General features: G+C 41.5%; 1 protein-coding gene across 3 annotated transcripts in view; it reads right to left on the bottom strand.

Annotated features, from left to right (window-relative positions):
- Positions 1–25,086, bottom strand: part of pxylp1 (2-phosphoxylose phosphatase 1) — a 26,624-nt gene extending 1,538 nt beyond the window's left edge. Inside the window, exons 1-7 of one of the 3 annotated variants that reach the window (XR_002273710.1) lie at positions 24,950–25,086; positions 20,953–21,099; positions 10,035–10,223; positions 8,888–9,014; positions 4,816–4,955; positions 2,224–4,548; positions 1,650–1,844 (exon numbers count right to left, since the gene is read on the bottom strand). Coding sequence is in view for 1 of the 3 variants with exons in the window: in XM_020587024.1 (XP_020442680.1) it covers positions 3,521–4,548; positions 4,816–4,955; positions 8,888–9,014; positions 10,035–10,223; positions 20,953–21,034 (1,566 nt within the window). In the remaining 2 variants the exon portion in view is untranslated. Of the gene's footprint in view, positions 1–1,649; positions 1,845–1,984; positions 4,549–4,815; positions 4,956–8,887; positions 9,015–10,034; positions 10,224–12,574; positions 12,694–20,952; positions 21,100–24,949 lie in introns of those variants that run through there. The other 2 variants (XR_002273711.1, XM_020587024.1) reach the window with 2 other exon arrangements.
- Positions 25,087–25,968: the final 882 nt, after the last annotated feature.

Raw genomic sequence — 25,968 nt, 5'->3', positions numbered from 1 at the left:
CTCCTCACTTCCCAAAAAGGCTCCTTATGTGCTAGGAATATCACTTCAGCAGGTTTTGGGTGTTTGGATAGCTTTCAAACTTGGTAAAATACTGTAGCTTTCTTTTAGTTTACATATGTGCAGTAAACTAAAGTCAGCAGCTGGATAGCTTCGCGCAAAAACAGGAAAAGTTAGCATGGGTCTGTCCAAAACTAGCAAAATCCACCTATCAGCTCCTCTAAAGTTCACGAATTAAATGCCATGTTTTATGTGTTTAATCTGTACAAAAACCAAAGTGCAACAGTGTCAAGGTTGTGTTTTATGGGGGGTCATCCTTATGTGCTAAGAATGTTGGCAGGTTTTTAGTGTTGGACTAATATATAGCTTTAAACAATGCTATATAATTTTGTTTTCTGTAGTAAAATGTCCTAAGAAAATACCAACTTAATACTCTTTCTCCTTGTTTATTATGAAGCTACAGCGAGTGGCTTATTAGCTTTCATAAAGACCATAGGGAAGCGGCCAGGCTATTTGTGTTCATAGTTAACTAATGTTATGAGCACCATCAATTTTACACCTTATATTCCATTAGTTTTATTTGTACAACAGGAGAAGAGTAAGGAGCACAACTGTAGTTTTACTACGGTTTATTAAGAGCAGTAATTTGCAATGAAAAACGTACATGTTAATAGGCGAGTTTACAGTACAGCGGCTGTTAGGTGGATTTTGTCACCTCTGGACAGAGCCAGCTGTTGTAACATTTTATGCTAAGATAAGCTATTCACACAGAGTCTCATATGTTTTATGCGAGGAACCCCACTGTTGGCAATGCTAGATTTGTGTTCAATTGCACTGTGCATGGGAAGATAGCCTTGAGAGTGAGGCCTATAATATATCACTCTCACACACACTCAATTTGGTTCATTTATTATGAATTATGGAGCTAGGAGAGCCCACCATGGGAAGCTGGAGTCATTTTAGTGGTGGCATTAGCCTGAACCCGAGCTGCTCCCTCTGGTCAGCACTTTGTCTCTTTGCACCCTGAGTCTGGTTGCTGTTCCTCCACTGAAACCTCTTCATAACATGAAATCTAATCTATATCTTTAATTCCTCTGACCTGTGGCTTTAACTGTGGGTTTGGAGAGAGGAGAGCCCAGGGAGCTCAGGGCCGTTTCCACAAGGTTAATGTTGAACCATAACCGCAGCCTCTCCCTCTCTGCCATCTTTGTTTTTTCTTGGTGTGGACCACAACGCTACTCTCCCCTACTGTCTGAGCTGTTGGTCATTTGTCTTCCCATCATCTCTTCAACCAACGAAACTAATACACACACATACATACAGAGTTCTCTGCAGCCACTGTTGCTATGGATGTTGGACAGCTCGGATGTGTCAGGAAATCTATACATGGGATTTAGTAGCCAGTCTGGGTCAAATGGACATTATTCTGGGGCCAGAAACCCACTGAAAGCACACATACCCAATACATTCACCTTGATCTGTCTTTAACCTTCTCCTCACACACACACACACACACAGAGAGAGAAACACCAGTGCTTAAACCAGACACACACACACACACACAGAAACACCAGTGCTTAAACCAAAGCTGAAGGCAGTGTAACAACATCAAACACTGACAGAGTTGTGGTGGGAGGAAATTGCTGCTCAACCTGGGTCTGGCGAGATGACATCAGAGGCATGGGTGGCAGAGAGGTTTCAGGGCCTGGGGGGAAAGGCGTTGGTGGGAGAGGACAGGACAAGACGAAGAGGAATCAGGCCGGCTGGGTAAGGATAGCTTCTATCATTAACAACCCTGACGTCATGGCATAACATGAGAAATGGCCCAGGAGAAGGTCTGGAACAGACTGGGGAAAGTTTGGGAATAAATTTACATGAATATAAGTGCTTTCCTTCCACTTTGGGATTGAGATATGAACTGAATCTAAGGTGAGACAAAGCAATTGATAGAAACGTGATCTTTAACCCACTGGTATTGGAGTTCAGATATTTTTATGCATGTGACACCAGTTTAATGGCACTTAATAAAATTCAGTGACTCCACAAATATGAACATCAGACTTCTGGTAATCCGGGTTTTCATTATATTAGACTCATACAATTCACAAATCCTACATGAATCTGGCATGCCTGCTTTCACAGAGTAACAAGATGAAAACTCCTGCCCCTTCACTGCCAGGACAAATATAACGTCCATATACTGCAAATGTAATTGATCCAACTCACTCTTGTTACGGCATTTTTCGAGTCAATACTCTCCTGATCCTGAGCATTCTGAGAGGAAAAAAAAAAAAACAGTTATAGTGCACTGAAGCACTTTTGAAAATGAGCTGTACAATTGATATCTTGTCAGCGTTGTATTATGTTCCTAATGATAATGACACATGACTTGCCCAGTGGTGGGGGAAATAGGCACTCAGGGTTTTTACATTTATATAGATGCATTGACATTGTGCTCTGCCACTGCAGCACTGTTGACAAAGTGGATAACTGATAGAAGCAGATGGGCCAGAATGGATTAGTGTGACTGGTGGTGCTATTATGCCATCTAGTGGTACTGTGAGGAGAACAGCTCTTCTCTGACAATTAACTAGTAGTTTCCTTCACCAACTCTTAGGAACAAGGCAGGTTTGAGGTAAATGTGACTTAATTGGACATCTATACTAGACCAATGTAACAGCATTTACATCCATCAACTTATAAAAGAAATTGTTTATGCAAAATAGTTCAAATTAGCTCAAGTATGGTGGGATTCTTCAGGTCACATAAGCAAACACATAAACATGAGCAATCCATATGCAATGAAAATATGAGTATTTATTTTACTCCATATGTGCTTTAGTGTGTGTCTGTCTGTTCAGAATGAACCTTTACTAGATTCAGTATCCTTCAAGCAAAAAGTGGAATGTGATCAGTTTGATTTTAGATCCATTTGATAAATACAGATGCACTGTCGTGAAACAATTAAAAGAAGAAAAAAAAAAACGCCTCACTTGACAACATACTCCAGTCAAGTTTAATACAGAAAAGTTAAAAAAGATCCACATGGAGGTGTCAAAGAAGAAATAACCATTATTGTAAAACAAGATTATTGTAGACAAAATATTTTCCAGAGAACGATAAACCCAGTACAGCATCGCTAATCCTGATAATCCCTTTTTCCCCCCCTCACAGACCTTTGGGAATAGTGGAATTTTACAATTCCATGGTTTTATGAAATGTAGAAATAAAGTGGCCGAGTGCCGTACTACTTCCTTTGAAATTACTTATCTCTTACAGATATGCTTGAGAAAATATACAACTTTGAAAAAAGAAACTTGAACATGTTTGAAGAAAGCCCTCTGATCAAGATTTGATTACAATATTTGTGTTTGCCGGTCAGTTTGTACTACAGTTAAAATATGAGAAAATTTAAGATGCTATAAACAGCACAAAAGTGCATCATTTTCTAAAGTAGAAAGGTGGAAAATACACCCATCTGCTAACTGTGCGTGCTTCCTCATTGACCCCTTCTCTCCACCTGTCAATCAGGGCGTCTGTAGCAGGCCTCCTGGTAGGAAGTAGTATTGAAAATGCTGAACATATCTCTCCTGACAAAAGACAGGAAGTTCTTCAGAGGGCAGAGGGGCTGGCTGGCGTGGCGGTCATGGGAGCGACAGAAGGTGGTGTAAAATGTCAAATCTTCACCGTTGTACAGCACCCTGATAAACAATTCTCCATCTTTTGCTTTTGACTTATCACCTTTGCCAACTCTCTTCTTTGGTTGCCCTGGCGTCATTGAGGGACCCTTCCAAAGTTCAAAGACTACTCTTGCTGCAAAACGTGGGAACCTGGCTTGCTCCAGTCCCAAGGCGCTGAGTAGGGGAGCCATTGTAACATCGTGGGCTGAGGAGAGAGTGAAGACCTCCTCGCCCCCCGCTCGAGGCTGCCTGCCTGCCTCACTGCCTTTAGCGACACGCTCCATCTTAGTGGCAGTTCGGTTGAGGTAGGGGTACATAGCCAAGACGGCATATTTATGATATAACCCTACTCTTCTCCGATCCACCTCATCATCTAGCTGCTGACGACGAATCACGGCAAACTGTGCCATAGTCAGACATCCACCGGTGCCACTATCTTCTGTGGGAACACATGGGAAAGAAAGGCCATGACACAGGTGGCACAGCAGGGAGTCTATAGGGTTTGCAGCTCTGAGCTGGCGGGTGGCCAGACCCAAAGTGCGTGCCATGTCAGTGTATGCCTTCTCCAGCTCAGTATCAGCCACTCGGAGCCGGTACTGCCTCCTCTGCTCCTCCTCCAGGTACCTGCTCCTGGCAGGGCAGTCACAGGCTGAGCCACAAAATAATGTGCTCCACTGGTGACGCACAGTCACCTTCGTCCAGTCAAAGTCTGGGAGGAAGCCGTAAAGGAAGGCGAGTCCACTCTGAAGAGTCCGGCTCTTACCTGTGGTCTCCACCCAAACCTGGCGTGGCAGCCAATCAAAGGACAGAAGATTATGACGCTTGTAGGCTTGGTGGAGGAGCTGCCCACTTTGTAGGTGCTGCACCACACCTGGAAAATGATGAAGACTAGATGAAGATTTGCTTGATATTTACTAACAAAAAGTGTCAAAGATGGACGGTTCCACTGCATGAAATAAGACAGTAACTTGTAAATATGTGTGATGTATAAAGAATCATTTGTAGAATTGATACTATACTACCTGCAAAGATATTTACAAAAGGGCTGTAAAGCAATTTGAAGTAGGCTGTACATAAATGAACATGTTCTGGTTGATGAGATCAAAAAAAAAAAGAAAACATTTGTTTCCTTGCCCACCTGTCTGTGTGAGCTCTCCCATCTCACAGACACCGTGGTTGGGCAGACGGGGAACAGAGCCCAGTGGTGACTCCCAGTGGCCACGTCCACCCTGGTCCATGTGACTGATGAAGGACTTCATCAGTGGGTGGGAAGGCTTCCTAAGGGCGGTAAACAATCAAAGAAGGTTACCGTGTTTCAGACAACTGCACTGCCTAATCAGCTAGTGTTAGTAGCAAATTTCAAAAGTTTGCACAATTTAGCTGTGAATGTTCACTTATCTTTCACAAAACCACTCTTGTATTAAAACTTGAGTTGAACGAGGTGTCCATTAATTGGTAGGGTTTCCATGTTCAGTATGTAACATGTGAAGTGCACTCCCTACATCTACCAGCAGGTGTCTCTCTAACACAACATTCACAGGCTGCAGTGCCTGTTCAATATGTGTGGGTGGGAATATGGGAGATGGAGATATAAAAAAAAAAGAAAAAAGAATTTGTTGCCTTGGGACACACACACAGGCATATATGCACACATATGCGAACGCACACACAAGCAAAGACACAAAAGGATGAGGGCAGCAAGAGGAGCAGCTGGGGATCCAATAGATTAGGGATGATTGAAGATTAGTTTAATATAACAAATCTGTGGGAGCTACAGCTCAGCTCAGTCAGATTAAAGGAGCACAGACACAGTTTCCATAGTGATGATGAACTGATTCAGGAGTATTCCATAAAAAAATGACCATCTGTCACTACCCTTAAATTATTCTCATGATAGTTGTAACTGGCTGAACACAGGAAACAACAATAGCCACCCAGCTACATTATGAAGGACAATCAGTTTTTTGTTTACCCCCCCAAATAAAAGCTGAGCACTACTCTAAATTCAGATCTCTTTTGAAAATACTATCCTAGATTTTCTGTTTTAATGGCATTATTTCATTTTGTTGTCATGCGTCAACAGCTGCTGTCACGATCTTTCCACTCTCTCTGTATTATCACAGTTTAATATTCGCTTATATAAAATATGTACTACAAGACCAAAAAAAAAAATATTCAATTGGTGAAATGAGTGAGATACTGTGCCCAACAACGCCCACATTCTGCACTGTCATCAGCAGATCTGTTTACTGAAGGGAGTTTTTAAAACAATCTAGATTTAATTGGCTATGCTGGGAGTCTGGATGTCAGCAGATTGGAACACTAGCGTGGACAACGAGCCAGCCAGGCTGTCTAGGCCGATTGTAGCTAATCAAAGATTATACAGCCCAATTACATTAAGCGGGATTATTACCACAGGATAGGACAGAGACAGAGACTAGTGAGGAGGGAGGATAGGATGGAGAGATGAGGAAAAAGGATAGATATGGGGGGGGGTAAACATAAAAGCAAATAGATGGTGTGGTCTAAATTAGGAAGTAAATGGGATAAATGATGAAGAAAAACACTGACAAAGACTCTATTGATGGAAGAAGAGAAAAGAGAGAGGAGATGTTCTCTGCTAAAGAGAGCTCAGTTAACCACAGACGGAGACAGTGGGTCGGCAAGCTGGTGCCAGCGCTCACACATGCACAAACACACGCGCGCACACACACACACACACACAGACGACTAAGCTCTCTGTAACGATCCAGCCCAGGGCATATGCTAGTCGAGATCCCTGTAATTACACTCTGGTCTAAATAAAAACAGAGCTACCTAACATTACTACCAGGACACACAAATGTGAAACTGGCTTTTAAATCTGCCTGCAAAACAAACAGATTCAAACCACAAATAATCCAAGAACACTTTGCAGCTGAGCCCATGCAGCCTCATCATGGTACCTCAGCAACATTAACTATCCAAAGCTTTCATGCAGTCTGCCAAAATAGTGTTTATTTGCTTTCTTCTGTTTGACTTGCTTGAAACTCTGCTTTTAAGTGATTAAATGGGGCTGATTAAATTAAACCATAAGAGCACTCCGTACACAAAGAAATGCAGAGAGGAGGTTAGATGGTGGATGTGACGTCACAAACATGAGAATTAATTAGGTAAAAGTTGGCACAAAAGATCAGCAGCCAAGACAAAGGATGAGTGATTTGTTCTGAAACATTAACCGTTACCTGATGTGATGTGAAATGTCTAGAGCTAAAGGGCATTGGACTAAATAACTGTTTAAACATATGCAAACATGAATAGTTTATTTCTTCTTATTTCTTCCTTATGGTCATTCCTGTTGTATAATTCATGGAATTCTTTTTCCTATAAAACAAGAATAGGCAGCCAAGTAGTCCTGTTTTCATTTCTGCCTCAGAGGACCCCGAGTTCCACCAAATATCGCTGCTCTGATCCTCTTTTCCAGCTGAATGGGTCGTCATCAGCTAATTCGGCACATGGAGAAAACCTGTTTAGCAGCAGCTCATCAGGAGTTGTACGGCAGAAGCTGAGCTCGGACTTACCATGGTGTTTCTTTGACAGCGTGCAACACATGGTTAATAATAACTCAGCATAAGATACTGATATTAAACCCTATTCACCATGCTGTATCCAGCACACATGAGACGTACACTCTGCCTTTTTATAAACGATTTTTATGTATCACACTGCTGAGCCATACAGTGATGCAATACAGTGTTAGAAAGCTTGAAATACAAAATGGAGACCTGTGTCAGTTGTGTTTAATCTAGACCTTGATGACTCTGACTTGGGTTAACGAGGACTTGACTCAGATTATTCTCTCTGGTGACTCGGACTCGAATATTAGGGACTCAAGAATCGACTCAGGCCCGAGGTTCAGTGACTCGACTACAACACTGGAGCCAAATAATGCAGCTGTAAACTACAACTGATGGCCACAGAAAGTAATGCTTATGCAGTGACACATTTGTGCTCATTTTAGTTTCAGTTTCTCACACATACAAAATGAAGGGGGAAAAAAGGATTTTTAAACAATGGATTACGAAAGCATCCTCCATCATAAGAGGCTTCTGTCAGGGTGGCCTACTTGTAGCTCGAGTTCAAGGATCAAGGGTATCCAAAGTGAATGTAATAATCAAATGTACATGGCAGATAAACTGCATCATACCAATCTAAAATGCAGCTGTGTGGAAACTGTTCCAGCTCTAAAGATTACAATGTGCCTGCTCTGTCCAGATGTGCACAGCTGATGTGGCTGCAGTAAAAGCCTTGTGCAAAAATAAGTCATTGCCTAAAGACAGGAATACAGCTCAGAGAAGGGGATTGGTCGCAGGGAATTTATTCACCATATGATCTCAATAAAATCATCCAAAGGGATGTGGGTGCACACATCAAAACCATCAGGCCAAACTACATTCGCTGAATTAATAAATAACTGTTTGTTATCATAGCAGGTGCATGTCTATGTATCCAGATGCTGGCTTTTAATATCAACCTATCAGGAACTCTCATCTATGCAACTCTCTTACAAGAACAGTAGAGTTAATGCGAGCTGAGACAAAGTGCCGACAGCAAAGGGAGAGAGAATGGAGGAAAATTTGTTTAAAAAAATGTATAATTAATCTGGGTGTCTGTGTGTTTTCCACCCACGTTTCTGCAGTGCTAACAGCCGCTCACTGTAGAGGTTGCTCAAATCAAGTGAGATAAGACTGACAACAGTTCTGTCTCAGAACGCATGCATATCCATCGGCACCATGCATTTAAAAAAAAAGCAGATGTAGCAAAACAAACACACTGACAATCGCTGATACATGCAATAATCCATGAAAACCAACAGGCTGTGAAAGTACATCTGCTATGGTATTGAATGAATCAGATATACATATCCTAAATATCAAATGTAATACAGATTCTTTACTGTTTCTTGTAAAAAGCAATCAAGTGTGAAAAGATGTTTTTTTGTTAAGTTATTAATGTTCTTTGATTGTTGTCTTCATAATATTACTTAATAAAAGTCCCCTTCCTACTCTTGTCTTCTATATCCATCCAGCAAACATTGCTTGATGCTATACTGTTTTCTCTTAAGGCTTTTTCTTAAGGAACATTGTCAAATGTCTTGTTTTGTCCAACTAACAATCCAATACCCCAAAAAATTCAATTTAATAATGTTTTAGTGAGAAATGTGTGCGTACTTGCTGATAGACAGGGTGCAGTCGATGGCAGGTCGTCTGGTCTTGGGGATGGAGTACAGTGGATAGCGGTCTCCATGACGAATCATCACCTGGACCGACAGCAGCTTGTAGTCAGCAGGGCTGTGACCTGTCACAGGAGACTCACATCAGCATCAACAGAAAAGTCCATATTACAATTATTAACTTTGTTTAATGCAGTTAAGTAAAATCAACACATTAGAGTTGTCCAAAAGAAAACCGACCGAGCTGTGTGTCCAGAAAAGGTTGCAATAAAAATCTGTCCTGTCTTTATTGGGGAGTCAGTACTTGAGTACTGTAATAAAGCTGTGTGATAAAACTAGATAACACTACACTCAGGGCAGACACTGGTTGATCCCACATATTTTACATGCATCACAAAAGGTGAGATCCTTTCAAAAACCACTATTTCATTCTTTCTTTGCTTGAGAAAATGCCAACAAGTTTTTTTCATTGCCTGCGAGTGTGAAGAAGTGACTACAGGCTGTGAGTATGTACCTAACAGTGAATTAGGAAGAGAAACCAGGGCACTTTGAAAGTGAGCATGTCACAGGGAAATAATAACCACCTTTATGAAATGAAAAGAAAAAAAAACACTAGTTTCTGACAGATATTCAATAACATCTAACCGTAACTTAAAGGACATCATGGGTTTTTCTTCTCTGGATACAAACTGCCAACCAGAGATAAACAGAGTGAAGTTCAACCACCAGTGGGTTGTACAACTTATCTCAGGTGGTGACAGATATTTCTATGGTCGCCTCCAGCCATACTAACTTTTTGGAAAAGGGGAAAAAAAAGAAAAAAAGACAACGCTCCATGCATGTTCCAGCATTAAGGGTGATGCAGTTTAGTGAAATCTGACATTATTACTGTATTAAGCATATAGTGTATATGCTGTCCATCAAATCAGCTGGTTCCAACAGTAAAACTGCTCTAAAGTTGTTTTTAACATTTTGAAATAGCGATGCTGCGATACTTGTAGCTGCATTGCTGTTGCTGGTTTCAGATCAGTTTAGATTTAAGTCTTTGAGAAACAGAAGTCATAGATCTAACCAAAGCATTAACTAAAGCCTTGCACTCTTTATTTAGAGTACATAAATTCTGTGTGTCATTTTACAGGTCTCACCCTCCCAGGCTTGTTCGGTGCGGTTGGGAGTATTGCAGTAGCCGTAGGCCTCAGATATGAGGCTGGGTTCCTCGGTGTGAGGCACTGGGAACACCCTCTTTCTGCTCTTCACCAGAGCAACACCAATGCCTCCACCTGCCGCCTGGAAGGGTCGCTCCTCCAATATGGGTGTGGTGGGGATCAGGTTCACTGCAGAAAGAGATAATAAATGCAACAAACAAGTATTATAAAAATGAGAAGGAACGTGGAGGCAAGAAGGAAACCTGTGTTTCACAACAACATACAGCAAGGGCCTTCTCATGTGCTTGCTATAGATTTGTCCACAGTGCCAATGATGATTTAAGAGAGCAATGACAGTTAATCATGTAAATACTCCAAAACCTGCTAAATGTACAGATGTAAGAAGGATTTGCAGGCAGTATGAAAAGTGAAAAAGTCAAAAGACAAGGTAGTGGGGAAAAAAAAAACAACATTTAGCCATACTTCATCTCCATATCAACAGCTCTATACCCCAAAAATCCTCACTGCCACCAGTGTGTTGCCTGGACACCAGTGACCTGCGACCTCTGGGAGAAATGGTCTAATAAGAGTAGAGGTGCTGTGGGAACTGGCAGACCCATTCACAAAGATCCAACTCTGAAGTGAAAGAAGTTGAACCCATATGCTCCTTGTGCGAGACGGATATCCAAATCCTGCCTATGCCACACCTGCTGAAGAGAGAGAAAGGGAGGCCCCTGGCTGTCTGATCATATAACAGAGCTAATGGTTTCACATTTCTGTAACAACCCTCAGACTTGTATCATCTACAAGTATTGTACGTTCACACAGTCTTTCTCGAGCATTCTCACACACACACGCACAGTTTTCAACGCATTCTTCATCCCAGTTAGGCTCATAAAAATGACAGAGTTGCAGATTTCATCTACTATTTTTTTCTTCACTCTCACATTCATGAGATTCAGTCGGTACAGAAGGTTTTCCACATTTTGTTTCAGACTTCTCTTAAAATGGGTTCAATTCATTCATTTTTTCCCTCAACCTACAGACAATGTTCCACAATCATAGAGAGAAAATAGGTTTTTCAAGTGTTTTGAAAATGTATTAAAAATAAAAGACTGAAGTATCCCATTTACATAAGTATTCAGACCCTTCACCTAGTACTTGGTTAAAGTACCTTTGGCAGCAATGACAGCCTCAAGTCTTCTTGAAAATGAAGCATCAAGTTTGGCTCGATTCTTCTCGGCAGAATCGTTCCAGGTCGGCCAGGTTGGATGGGGTGCGCTGATGCACGGCCATTTTCAAGTCTCTCCAGACTAATTTGTTAATTACTAAACTGCATGATGTTCTTCCACCTCCCAAGAAAGTGGCAGATTCTTTTCCAGGCCGATTTCTCATTGCCTGTCTTTGGGATGATCCTTTCATCCCCAGCATTCTCTGTGGGTTCTTGATCATGGAGGGCATTAGGGAGGGGCCCCTGGTGCTTGCATGCTTCATCCTCATGCTGTTTCTCAGGCTTATTGTCAGGCTTTTCACTTCTTGTGATTTTCTCAGCATTGAGCTCAGTGGAGAGCTGGAGGTTGAGTGAGGTTTGAATCTTGCACTGATTTCTCATCTCCCCCAGCTCTCTCTGATAGAGCATGTCCTTATTACCAGCTTTTTTCTGCATGATGATGATCTCCTCTGCCATCTTTTGACAGAGGGTGTCCTGTTCTGCTCCGGGAAACCCCAGTTTTTCCACAAGTACATCAAAATAGACATTAAAATACTATTTATGGAGAGGATCTGAACAGCTGTGTTTAGACTACCACACACAGTAACAAATGTGAGGGGATTTTTTTTTTTCCAAAAACAAAAAGAGCTCCAAAGGCTAAGAATAACCATCACTTTTTACAGTCTCAGCCATTTATTGATCCATTAAGAACTCGATATCATTGTGTAACGATACAAACAAAATGCAATAAAGTGGAATGGAAACAGACTTACTGAATAAATCATGAAGTACATAAAACTTAAATATCAACTGAGGCGTCAACTACAATGGAGAGACAAAATAGTGCAGCAGGTGAAAATATCACATCTGTGTGGAACCATGGAGAACTGACCTCACCGACTGTGTAGCTCAAGGAGCCCAGCTCCTAATGTCTGCACAACTGTATGGGATGTAACTGGAATACATTTGCATTCTTCTTTTGCAAGTTTTTGGACTATTTGGTTAAAATTTGTGCTAAAATTGGATGGAAACCTGAACTGATTCCTACAGTAAGTGCTGCATCCCAATCAGGACTAGTCATAAAACATCTCAGGACAGTTAAAGTGACTGAGGAGAGGAAACTTCATAATTAAACAGAGAAAACTAAACTGAGCACAAAAGCTCAGACTCAAGCTATAAAAACAAAAGTTCTATTAAGATCATTTCCAGCCAAATTCTCTTGAGGTTTAATTATTTTTTGGCTCTGGGAACTACAGCATAGCATAGCAAGATATCTTAAAACAATAGGAACATCCTTCCTCTTTCTAGATGTAGTAAGGTCTAAACTCACCACTGACAAGGAAGAATAAAAGATGTGCAGCGACAGCGGAGACCATTTTGACGACTGCTTGATAGCTTCAGGTCCAGCCACACACTAGAGCTCATTCATTACCACAACCTGTCCCTCTCTATGCTCTGTGCCCCATACACTGCCACCCCCCCACTTCCACATCAACACACGCCTGCCTGAACTAACCAACCCTTTTGGAGGCCAGCTCAGTCACAGTCGCCTAACACAATAGAGCTTTTGTAACTGGCTGCCCAACACTTCGAAGTGCATACACAGCAATGGCACACAGTGCATACTTCAGCACACATACACTTACAGCACGTCGCAAATTCATGCACCCACACTAAATGTGGTTGGAGTAATAAGCATTTAGGACTTAAACTGTGTTTCTAACTTTCCGTCCACCTACAATAGAGCTTGCAGATGCAGCAGGAAGCTGTCTGGGAGGGTTTTCAATAGACATGCCAGCTCAATTCGACAAATCTCTTACATTTCAGTGCTTACAGACTCCACATACAAATTAACATGCATGCATCCTTACATCCAAAACATAGAACATCCTGATAAATCCTCTACCTACATGTTGGTGTAAATGTGTGAATCATTATGCACACACAGATGCAGCTTCACTCTGGTTAGATGCTAAACTGTATTTCGTTGCCTTGTACTTGTACATGTGTAATGACAATAAAGTTGAATCTAATCTAATCTAACTTCTAGCTGAAGGCAGTGAGGACATTCTCTTCCTCAAAAATGCACACCAACAAATCTGTGCCACAGTGATTAGAGGGTGAACAGGCAATCACAGAATGTGATTTGGTCTTTAGCTATGAAGGTGCCCCCCCTTAGAGTACTTGACTCCAAAGTGTTCTGCACTGGTACCATTGTGGTAACCAAAGACCAGCGGAAAACATGTAAGAAATGCTGAGACAGACTAATTACTATGTGCTGATGAACATGGCTGCATGTAGATGTCCATATCAGACCTTCTTTTGTTACTTTTATATTATAGTGAGTGTGTGAGAAAGCCACACGCATAACAAAGGAGATGAAAAATCTTCGTTCAGGAGCACCAAGCTGTAGTTGTGGACAAACTTTTCATTTTCACAATCAGTCCACTGCCTGATAAAACCAAAATACAGGCCGATGACAACAGCTGCACTGTGAGATTGGCTGTTTTGACATTTAGAATGTATGATGAGAGAAAATTACCTTTCTCTGTTCCTTCACAATGCTTTAACACACATACAGAAAAAGATTTGTTTGAAGGTATAACTAAAGCAAAAATTAATGAGAAATACACTGATACACTGCTTAGGAACCGTGAAACAAAAAGAAGAAATTTGTGATGTCCATTTTGAAGGGGAAAAAAAAAAATTTGATTCATATTTTAACCAGAATCGTGCAGTCCTACCACCTAGTGGAGTATTTACGTCTCACAGCAAAGTGCATTTAACAAATTATTAACAGCAACTAGGCTATAAACCGTTCATCCACAACATCCCTGCAACCTACGCACCTATTTCACCTTTCATGCCCTTGAATGACATCACCTCTCACTGTGAATCTTCTGACTCTCCTACAGCACTTAACTCCCATCAAGCTCTGCTTCACTACTTTCCCTTCACTACTGCTAATGTCTCAGAATAGCTCCCTTTTAATGTTTCAGTCACTTCAGTTCCCACTACTGCAGATGTGCTTTGTAGGTGCTCTTCTCGGGGAGTCCCCTGTATGTCAATCATCATCACTGATCACACCTTTCAAAGCAGACCAAAATAGAGTGCAGACAACCAAGTAAACGATTTGAGAACAGCAGAAAAAAAAATAAAACAGAAGTTGACCATCTATTAAACATGAAGACAAATCCCATATGCTTTCATCCCATGCTTCTCTGGCTCAAATCCTTCTCCCTCTGTGATGAATAAATGATGACGGCAGCTTATCTTCAACATTACAACTGATAAGAAAATATAGAGAGAGAAGGTAGTTTAATTTAGAAGCCACTTAATTAAATAGGTTTCCAATACAGACAACAGGAGAGTATCAAGTCTGAGAGACAGGCACATATGCAACTACCTACACACTTTTTTTTGAGAAGTAGTTTCACTTATAGCGTCTTTCACTTCCTCTCAGCATTTTAAAACAGAGGAGATTATAGAGCAGGAGATGAGAGTAGGTTTGATAGCAAGGCATTAATAATAACTTACAGAGCAACCTCTTCTTACACAGTCAAGCACACATTATTGTTCAGATGAGGAAGAGGGTGGAAGGGAGAGGTGAGTGTGTACTTGGGGTCGCAAAGGGCAAACACAGGATAAGTAATTCTAATCTTGCATGACATTTTATATTAGCAAAAGAAAAGGAGAACAAAGTAGTAACAGCTTTCTGTATCCCAAGCGCACACATCTAAATTTATGAGCGTCTTTTTTTTAAAAAATAATAAATAAAATTAAAAAAAAAATTAAAAAAAAAGCTGACAAATGGCAGCTCAGAGCATTTTGGCAAAAACGCAGTCCAAAATACCAGCTCTGATGCACTGAACTCCACTGTAATCCTCTGTGCAAACATGATGAGAGCCTAATCTTATATGCTTTTCCAGACACAAGCTTACAATCACCAAAAACACTTCCACTGCATTGGGTTTTTCCAAGAACCCAGCACAAAATAGCTTAATCTTACACACCAAATCACAAATTTCCATTTGTACTGCAGGCCCCGCCTGCTTCATCACCCAGTGTTTTTCCCAATTATGTCCGTGAGGCTTGCAGATCACATCCAGTGCTGGTGGGACCGTCTCCTTTCAGTAAGCTGTGGTTTCCTTGCATTCACTGTGACTGGCAGGGATACACTGTCTACACAATATCAACAGGAGATGCTGAACAATGACCCGATGAGAAATGGACAATTGTGTAGACCTAGGCATTTCACAGCACATGTGAGCGTGTTAAACAGACTGTCAGACTTAATGTTAGATAAGCTACTGACCTTTTAAATCATTGCTTAAAACATATGTGCTTTGGCTTTTAATACATAGTAGGGTCTGATGTTTTTTTTCCCTTTCAACTCTTTATTGCAAAATTATGCAGAAAGTAAAAACTGAGCTTTGCTGGCATGACCAGTTCAATACAATTTGTTTATTGCCAATTCACAAAAATCTCTGTGGTGATTCAGGGATACCTGCCAATTGTTGGCAGGTATCATCAATTACAAGACAAAAGTGTCTTATAATTGTTGTGACCACTGGCACGGTTTGTACGCAGCCAGGTGCATTCGGGCTCAACTTGGAAGAGAGGCTGAATACATTATTAGTGGGAAGAATGCATCATGAGCAAGTGGAGTTTGGGCTGGCTTTGGTAATGGCTAATCAAACCAGCTCCTCTTGTCCTCTTTAAAAGCACAGTGGAAACCTGTCTTTGACTGGGAGAACTTTGACTGGGAGAAGAGTGTATGATACTGGCTGTTTGTGTTCGAGCATCATCGCTTGTACTCGCTTCACTGACCTTCATCAGGAACAATGCATCAAACGGAACCACCCAACCATATACTGTATATATGTAGAACAAGGAAGTGACCCAGGAAACACCTTCCAGTCACAGGACAACAAACACCTGGCCAATGCACAGAATCAGGGTCAGTGAGCTCATTATCATAGTACATAATCTGGAGCTCTTATTGGATTTATCATATGATAAAATATCAAATTTAATATTAATATCAAAGTTAATATTGCCTAGATCTGTCATTTTCCTTCAATTATAATTAAAAGGTGTTCTGAGCAGGTGTTACATTATCACAAAATGAGGTCAAAATGAGCACCAAAGTCATACTGCAATGCCTAATCAGCATGAACATGGCCATACCAAACACATCAATGCCCAAATATCAGTGTACATGTTAACATCGCTGTAGCAAAATCAAGCTTTCCTGCTAGAAGAAAGATCAAACATAAATAAAAGGGTAATGGCTAAGCAAACTGAATAACTAAAGTATTCTTCTTTAGTGTGACTCAAACTATTAACACTGTTAACCCTGTGAGCTACTGAACACAGGAAGTTTTCAAACCACAGCTGGAGGCACTGGGATTTTAAAAGCCCTAAACCGCAGCAGTTAACTTACTAAATAAACATTGTTTTGATCTCAGTGTGATAGCTATAAAACCTTTCAGACTTCTTTGTAAATACAAATTCATCATTTAATGTAGGGTATATTGTGACTGTATAAACATAAAAGTATTTGTCATTTTCACTGCAGCATAGTTGATAATGGCAGTAGAAAATGCCCTGCAGGTCTTCTTTTTGTTTTGTTTGTTGTCCTAACAGACTGTTGAAAAGAACTGCACCAATCTGTATGTTTAATCAGAAATGTGTGTGTGTGTGTGTGTGTGTGTGTGTGTGTGTGTGTGTGTGTGTGTGTGTGTGTATATATATATACAGTGCCTTGCGAAAGTATTCGGCCCCCTTGAACTTTGCGACCTTTTGCCACATTTCAGGCTTCAAACATAAAGATATAAAACTGTAATTTTTTGTGAAGAATCAACAACAAGTGGGACACAATCATGAAGTGGAACGAAATTTATTGGATATGTCAAACTTTTTTAACAAATAAAAAAACTGAAAAATTGGGCGTGCAAAATTATTCAGCCCCCTTAAGTTAATACTTTGTAGCGCCACCTTTTGCTGCGATTACAGCTGTAAGTCGCTTGGGGTATGTCTCTATCAGTTTTGCACATCGAGAGACTGAAATTTTTGCCCATGCCTCCTTGCAAAACAGCTCGAGCTCAGTGAGGTTGGATGGAGAGCATTTGTGAACAGCAGTTTTCAGTTCTTTCCACAAATTCTCGATTGGATTCAGGTCTGGACTTTGACTTGGCCATTCTAACACCTGGATATGTTTAGTTTTGAACCATTCCATTGTAGATTTTGCTTTATGTTTTGGATCAGTGTCTTGTTGGAAGACAAATCTCCGCCCCAGTCTCAGGTCTTTTGCAGACTCCATCAGGTTTCCTTCCAGAATGGTCCTGTATTTGGCTCCATCCATCTTCCCATCAAGTTTAACCATCTTCCCTGTCCCTGCTAAAGAAAAGCAGGCCCAAACCATGATGCTGCCACCACCATGTTTGACAGTGGGGATGGTGTGTTCAGGGTGATGAGCTGTGTTGCTTTTACGCCAAACATAACGTTTTGCATTGTTGCCAAAAAGTTCGATTTTGGTTTCATCTGACCAGAGCACCTTCTTCCACATGTTTGGTGTGTCTCCCAGGTGGCTTGTGGCAAACTTTAAACGACACTTTTTATGGATATCTTTAAGAAATGGCTTTCTTCTTGCCACTCTTCCATAAAGGCCAGATTTGTGCAGTATACGACTGATTGTTGTCCTATGGACAGAGTCTCCCACCTCAGCTGTAGATCTCTGCAGTTCATCCAGAGTGATCATGGGCCTCTTGGCTGCATCTCTGATCAGTCTTCTCCTTGTATGAGCTGAAAGTTTAGAGGGACGGCCAGGTCTTGGTAGATTTGCAGTGGTCTGATACTCCTTCCATTTCAATATTATCGCTTGCACAGTGCTCCTTGGGATGTTTAAAGCTTGGGAAATCTTTTTGTATCCAAATCCGGCTTTAAACTTCTCCACAACAGTATCTCGGACCTGCCTGGTGTGTTCCTTGTTCTTCATGATGCTCTCTGCGCTTTAAACAGACCTCTGAGACTATCACAGTGCAGGTGCATTTATACGGAGACTTGATTACACACAGGTGGATTCTATTTATCATCATTAGTCATTTAGGTCAACATTGGATCATTCAGAGATCCTCACTGAACTTCTGGAGAGAGTTTGCTGCACTGAAAGTAAAGGGGCTGAATAATTTTGCACGCCCAATTATTCAGTTTTTTATTTGTTAAAAAAGTTTGAAATATCCAATAAATTTCATTCCACTTCATGATTGTGTCCCACTTGTTGTTGATTCTTCACAAAAAATTACAGTTTTATATCTTTATGTTTGAAGCCTGAAATGTGGCAAAAGGTCGCAAAGTTCAAGGGGGCCGAATACTTTCGCAAGGCACTGTGTGAAAAATTATTTTATTTGCATCTTTTTTTACCACCCCATTACGTTATTTCTCCCACTCTTATCAGATTATTTTTGCATTGCAGTGGAACTGATATTTACTGTACATTTTATTTCATATATATGCAACAGTGAAACATACTCGCACACATAGAGAGCATGTTAAACTGGTGTTTTAAACAATAATACAGTGCATCCAGGAAGTATTCACAGCGCTTACCTTTTTCGACATTGTTATGTTACAGCCTTATTCCAAAATGGATTAAATTCATAATTGTCCTCTACACTCTACAAACAATACCCCATAATGGCAAAGTGAAAAAAGTTTGCTTGAAATCTTTGCAAATTTAATAAAAATAAAAAAAATCACATGTACATAAGTATTCACAGTCTTTGCCATGACACTTGAGCTCTGTTGCATCCTGTTGCCACTCATCATCCTTGAGATGTTTCTACAACTGGACTGGAGTCCACCTGTGGGAAATTCAGTTAATTGGTCTATATAAAGGTCCCACAGTTAACAGTGCATATCAGAGCACAAAACAAGCCATGAAGTCCAAGGATTGCCTGTAGATCTCTGAGACAGGATTGTATCAAGGCACAGATCTGGGGAAGGGTACAGAAAAATTTCTGCAGCACTGAAGGTCCCAATGAGCACAGAGACCTCCATCATCTGTAAATGGAAGAAGTTTGGAACCACCAGGACTCTTCCTAGAGCGTCCAAACTGAGTGATCGAGAGAGAAGGGCCTTAGTCAGGGAGGTGACCAAGAACCCAATGGTCACTCTGAAAGAGCTCCATCGTTACTCTGTGGAGAGAGGAGAACCTTCCAGAAGAACAACCATCTCTGCAGCACTCCACCAATCAGGCCAGTATGGTAGAGTGGCCAGATGGAAACCACTCCTCAGTAAAGGGCACATGTCAGCCTGCCTGGAGTTTGCCAAAAGGTACCTGAAGGACTCTTAGCCCATGAGAAACAAAACTCTCAGGTCTGATGAAACAAAAGATTGAACTCATGTCTGCAGGAAACCAGGCACTGCTCACCACCTGGCCAATACCATCCCTACAGTGAAGCATGGTAGTGGCAGCATCATGCTGTGGGGATGTTTTTCAGCGGCAGGAACTGGGAGACTAGTCAGGATCGAGGGAAAGATGACTGCAGCAACGTACAGAGACCTCCTTGATGAAAACCTGTTCCAGAGCGCTCTGGAGGTCTGGGCACCTTTGGCACCGTTGTCAGGTGCACGAGGATGAGCGGCATGAAGACAGTGGTCATCAAAATGATTTTTAAAAAAAATAAAAAATAAAAATAAAAAACTTCCGGGCTTTTATGCTGAGGATGCAAAAGAAGTGGCTATCCTGTTGAAATTGAAATCGCTGGACAAATGTAACTTGGTTCGCTGGTGCCAAGTTTTCCCTGACTGAGGCCACATTTGTCTGGAGTTTGAGCACCTGGACAAAAGTCTTTAAGACTTTATGAAGGAAAGATATTTCTGACCTCTCCTTCTGAAGGAAATCAGACCCATTGTCCAGCAGATGCACTCAGTCACTTGAAGGCTGTTGGAATAATACACGCAGACCTCAAGATGGAAAATGTGATGTTGGTCAACCATCAACAGGAGCCATACAAAGTCAAAGTAAATGACTTCAGCCTGGCCTGTCACATGTCAGCAGCCAAGATAGGCTCATATATTCAGAACCATCCATACAGGTCTGAGCTTAGGGCATTCAAAGGTCAGGATATTTGGTACTGAGAAAACGCCGGAAATAACAACACACACACACACACACATACATACTGCCTATATGAACATTCTAAGAATATTGACGGGGGCAGTCCCAGCCCAGAAGATAAATGTAAACGTTTTGTGATAATCAGTGCTCTTTGAGACTTGTCATCTCTCAGAGCCCAGCGCTGTAACAACTCTGCATTTAACCAGAACAAAATAAATACACTTGAAGCTGATTCCTGTATCCTGAGTGTTACTTCTTGGGGCCTTCAGACAAAAGAACTGGGTTAGAATTAAAACAGCTCTGACAAGATGGAAAAGATCATGATGTTAAGTTGAGAAAGCATCTCTGAGGGAAGTTTGCCACAGGTCCACTGTTGACTGTGGATATTTATAGGAACTCTACAGGGGATTCTGCTTTGTTTTGGTATGAATATGGCTGCTTGAATGGGAGGATATGCTGAATGAGCCCTAACATGCATGCAAACAGGAGAAATGAGCAACTATTCTAATGATTCTCATGAAATCTGAATATTGGGCAAAGGCTTCAGGAGACAATGAATACATAAAAAGGAACAGTGCACTTACAGAACTGGAGGCTCAGGCTGAGGACAGCCAGCGCAGCCCCACCCACCACCACCAGGAGGAGGAATCGGTTATGAGCTAGCATCGTGTCATGTGATCAGTACTCTTCTCTGTCTGTCAGCCATCCAGACTACGGTCCATCCCTGCAAACTGAAACACAAAGACTATGTTCACATTATAGCCCTTATTGTTCAAACCCGTTCTTTTTGCCAGATAAGATGTTTTTGTGTGGATGGCTCATGTTCATGTTTAGTGTGAACACCGCCGAGGTCTCAAACTGTCATGCATGTGCAGAGTTACCTGAAATGTGAGTGTACAAGAACAACAACAATAATATAATATGAGTGACAGTCTCACAGCTAATGTCTCTTCTTTAATATTATGCAGCCAGGGCCTTTTATACAAGTAGGATGTAAATAAAATATCTGATAAAAAGAATTCACAAAAAATAAATTTCAAGCAACTGTTAAGAAGCAAATACACACTAAATATAAACTCTAACTAAAATTAAAATATACAACAAGTGTTAAACCTGGCTCGTGTACACCACGTTTTACACATATCTACAGCAGTGTGACAGTGTACCCAGCGGTCCAACACATCTGGTTACAGTATGTACAAGGGCAGAGGATTGGAAACCCAGCAGAAACATTAGGGAGGAAAAAAATACTATAAAACTGCAGTAAATGTAGCCCTACACAGTGAACCCTACCATTAGGAGGTCTAAAAATAATTCCAACTCAGAATGTTCAAGGCTAAGTCATACCAATATACAGTAAGGCTGCATTCACACAGACATTCGACAATCCTCACAGCAGCACCAAGATCAGAAAGTGGCTGAAGGTACTCCACTTCTGTTTCAGTGCAAAAATGCTGATTTGACTGCAAAAATCATTTTATTTATCTTTGGTGATGAATAAATCACAAATGGTGGGCAGGGTGATGATCGGTTTTGGATAGACGTACCATCATCACCCTCTTTTTTTTTTCCTTGCTGTCAGTGATTTAGCAGTAGCAAAATGATGCACTCCTCTTCCGTAGCCATTTTCATTTCTACAGAACAAATCACTTGACCTGACTAGGACTGTAGGCCAGTTTTGCTGCCCATGTTGAATAAGTGGCAGGAGGTTCTCCATGGATAAATCCCAATTTCCTTTTTGGATTGTTCCTTGCACCTTGGTCAACCCGGAAGTCCACCATTTTGAAGGATTGAGGATATATGACCAAGGACATAGGAAAGATCATAAGAAGAAGCTTTATTTTATTGTCATTGTAACATGTACAATGAAATTATGTTTGGAGCTGAGGGCCCTGGGCCACTGCGTGCATACACGCCACCATCACGGGCAACTTGGGAGGTTCAGTGTCTTGCCCAAGGACACTTTGACATGTGGACTGCAGACACCGAGATTCGAGCCCTCAACCTTTCATTTGGGAGATGACTGCTCTACCCACCGCACCACTGTCACCCCCAAGTCATAAGAGACTTGGGAAGCAGCCTCCAGCATTATCTTCTTACATATTATCCTCACATCTTAACACGGACAAGACAAGGAAAAGAAGCAAGCAGGGGAAACATAGATGCAATTAAAGGACTGCACCAAGGAGCTCAACCATATCCTCACAGACATCTTTAACATCTCTCTGAGCCAAGCAGTTGTTCCCACATGTTTCAAGGCCGCCACAATAATTCCAATTCCAAAGAAGCCCCACCCAACCACTTACAATGACTATCGGCCTGTAGCACTGACTTCAATTATTATGAAGTGCTTCGAGCGGCTGGTCATGCAGAACGTTACGTCCATCCTTCCTCCCTCTCATGACCCATTTCAGTTTGCATACAGATCAAACAGGTCCACAGAGGATGCCATTACTGCTGTTCTCACCCACCTAGATTCAAAGAACTCTTACGTGCGAATGCTGTTCCTAGACTTCAGTTCAGCATTGAACACAATCATTCCCCAGCAGCTTACACAAAAACTTGGGACACCTGGGACTCAAAACGTCTCTCTGCAACTGAGTGCTGGACTTTCTAACAGGAAGGCCACTAAACGTGCAGGTCAGAAGCAACATCACCAAGACCATCACGCTGAGCACAGGAGCTCAGCAGGGGTGTGTGCTCGGCCCATTGCTCTTCACACTGCTGACCCACGACTGTGTGCCAACCTACAGCACCAACCACATTGTCAAGTTTGCGGATGACACAAGTCATCACGACTGTAGTTGGCTTAATTACCAACAATGATGAGGCCAACTACAGGAGTGAGGTGTGCCAACTGGTCCAGTGGTGTAAGGACAACAACCTCTCCCTCACTGTGGGGAAGACTAAAGAGATCATTGTGGACTTCAGGAGGAAACCTCTAAAGCATCCACCACTGACCATCGACGGTGCTGTAGTGGAGAGAGTGAGCAGCACCAAGTTCCTGGGGGTGCACATCTCTGAGGACCTCTCCTGGACCATCAACACCACATCACTGGGCAAGAAAGCTCAAACACGCCTCTACTTCCTCCACAAACTGAGGAGAGCCAGTGCCCCACCACCCATCATGTGCTCCTTCTACCGGGGCTCCATTGAGAGCGTCATCACTGACTGCATCACTGTGTGGTATGGAGGCTGTACTGCCTCTTGCAGAAGGACCCTGCAACACATGGTGAAAACAGCCAGCAAAATCATCAGTGCCCCTCTGCCTTCCCTTACGGACATCTTCAACACCTGCCCCACTCGCAGAGCCTTCAGCATTGCTGATGACACCTCCCACCCTGCACACTCCCACTTCAGACTCCTGCCTTCAGGGAGAAGGTATCGGAGTCTCCAGGCCCACTCCACCAGACTTACAAACAGCTTCATCCACCAGGCTGTGAGGATGCTGAACGCTGTTCACTACCTTCCCCCCTCTGCCTCTGGACAGTAACCCACCACAGAACATAAAAAGATATAAAACAAGTACCCCTGCTGTTGCACAAATTCAATACATTCCCGCTTTTGTTATATTACAGGTAAACCTGCTGCTGACTGCTGTGGAAACAAAACAAAATAAAACTACTTCTGCTGTTTTACCTTCTGTTATATTATATGTAAACCTGCTGCTGACTGTTTTTTTTTTTTTTATTTTGCAGGGATATCTGCTGCTGTGAGTCATTTGCAATACTGTCCATGTATACCTCATATGCTATTTGCACCTCATCATCAATGCCCTGGTGATGCTGAACCATCTGACAATCTCCTATTATTGTTTTGCACTACTGTTACTGACTGTACTCGGTTTGGAGTCACAGTTCATTGGCTGCACCGTTTAGAATTATTCTAATTAGGTTAATCCAGTTTTATTCTATTCTATTATTTATTCTACTTTATTCTATTTTAGTTCCTAAACGTTATGGCACCCAATACTAGGTGAGAGAGAAACGGTATTTCGATTTTCTGTATGTCCTGCACATATGGTGAACTGACAATAAAACCCATGAACCTTGACTACTCTGTAGTTACTCATTAACAGGTAGGCCTACGTGCGCTTGTCAAGCACAGAAAACCTGAAATGCAAAGAACTTAACTATTTATCGAGAGGAGGCATGGACGTAGTTTAACGTTACTAGAAAAAATATCTGGTTAACTAGTTAGCTTATCTGGTTAACTAGTCAGCTAAAGGTTAGCCGTAGCTACTTAAACTCATTAACGTTAATGTTCCACATCGGCTGAACAATCCCGCTGACTGGCTTTTGGAGAACACTGCCCACGGAGCTGTCGTCGGTAACGTTTGTTACTGTAACGTTAGACTTCTCCAGACTTTATTTTATCGCTACTTGTTGCTTACATCTCGGGCAAGTTGATGTGTAGCTTTGTGTTGCTATTCACGGTGCGAGCAAAAAGGGGCAAGCCAAGAAATTAAAATGCCACATCAACAATCGTACTCGCTACAAAAGGCGACCCAACAACCACCAAATGCAAATGGATGAACACCTAAGATCCATTTTAAAAGAGAACAGTTTGCATTTGTATTACCTGCAGGAACTGAGTGATTCAGAGCCACAGACAACCAGGTTAAACACTTGAATCCAGCGCTTCAGTTTGTCCGGTATTACCGACCGCCAACAGTGACAACACAGCCCGGTGTCAAGATCTGTATGATATAAAGGAAGACTTCCTGTGGGTAACTTTCAAAATAAAACAGCTGTTAATTTATATCGTTTTGCGCATTAGCTAGGCTATGTATGATACAGAGTGTTTAATAATTTTATAAATGACTTTTTGCATAGCTTTTAAATAAAATTTGTTATAATAAGCAACTACTGTAGACATGAAAATAAAGTCTAATTCTAGTCCACAGCATTGCTGGCAATCAAATTTGATACTCCTAGCCTTTTCACTTGCAGTAAACTTTGGCGAAAAACTCTTTATATGTCCTAATCTTCGTTCTGTTTCAACTACTCGTATTGTTTGAGTAGTGAAAATAATTCACAAATTAGACCAGATATTCATATGTGAGTGTAGCTTATATAAAAACATGTTAAAATCAATGGAAACCTTTCTTCCTGTGCCAACTCAGGAAGTTCAACCTGCCCCAGGGTCTGCTGATACATTTCCACAGAGGAGTCACTGAGTCTGTTCTCTGCTCATCCATCAACAAACAAACAGGACAGGAACAGACTCCAGTGGGCAATCAGGACTGCAGAAAAGATCATACTTGCCAGCCTGACCTCCATGGAGGACCTGTACACCTTAGGGGTCAAAAGGAGGGCAAATAAGATTTCTACCGATTTGGTGTGTTTTTGATAGAAAAATAAGGTTGAATTTCTGGCCAATGATTTTATAATTTCGGCAAAATATTATATTCATAAATGCAAATGGAGTAAAAGTCAACCTTGTTTTGCAGCCTTTGGGTATGGCATGTCCACATTTAAGAACTCACTGGGTTGCAGAGTGGTATTCATTTATTTGTAATCAGTCAATTGAGAACAGGCTCGTTAGAGACTATTTATTCTTATTTTCTTTTTTTTTTTAAGCAAAACTTATTGTTTTTC

This window comes from Monopterus albus, unplaced genomic scaffold, assembly GCF_001952655.1.
Source record: "Monopterus albus unplaced genomic scaffold, M_albus_1.0 scaffold8.1, whole genome shotgun sequence".
NCBI classification, from domain to species: Eukaryota; Metazoa; Chordata; class Actinopteri; order Synbranchiformes; family Synbranchidae; genus Monopterus; species Monopterus albus.
The sequence above is the reverse complement of the archived record's forward strand: the minus strand, read 5'-3'. Positions and strand labels throughout refer to the sequence as shown.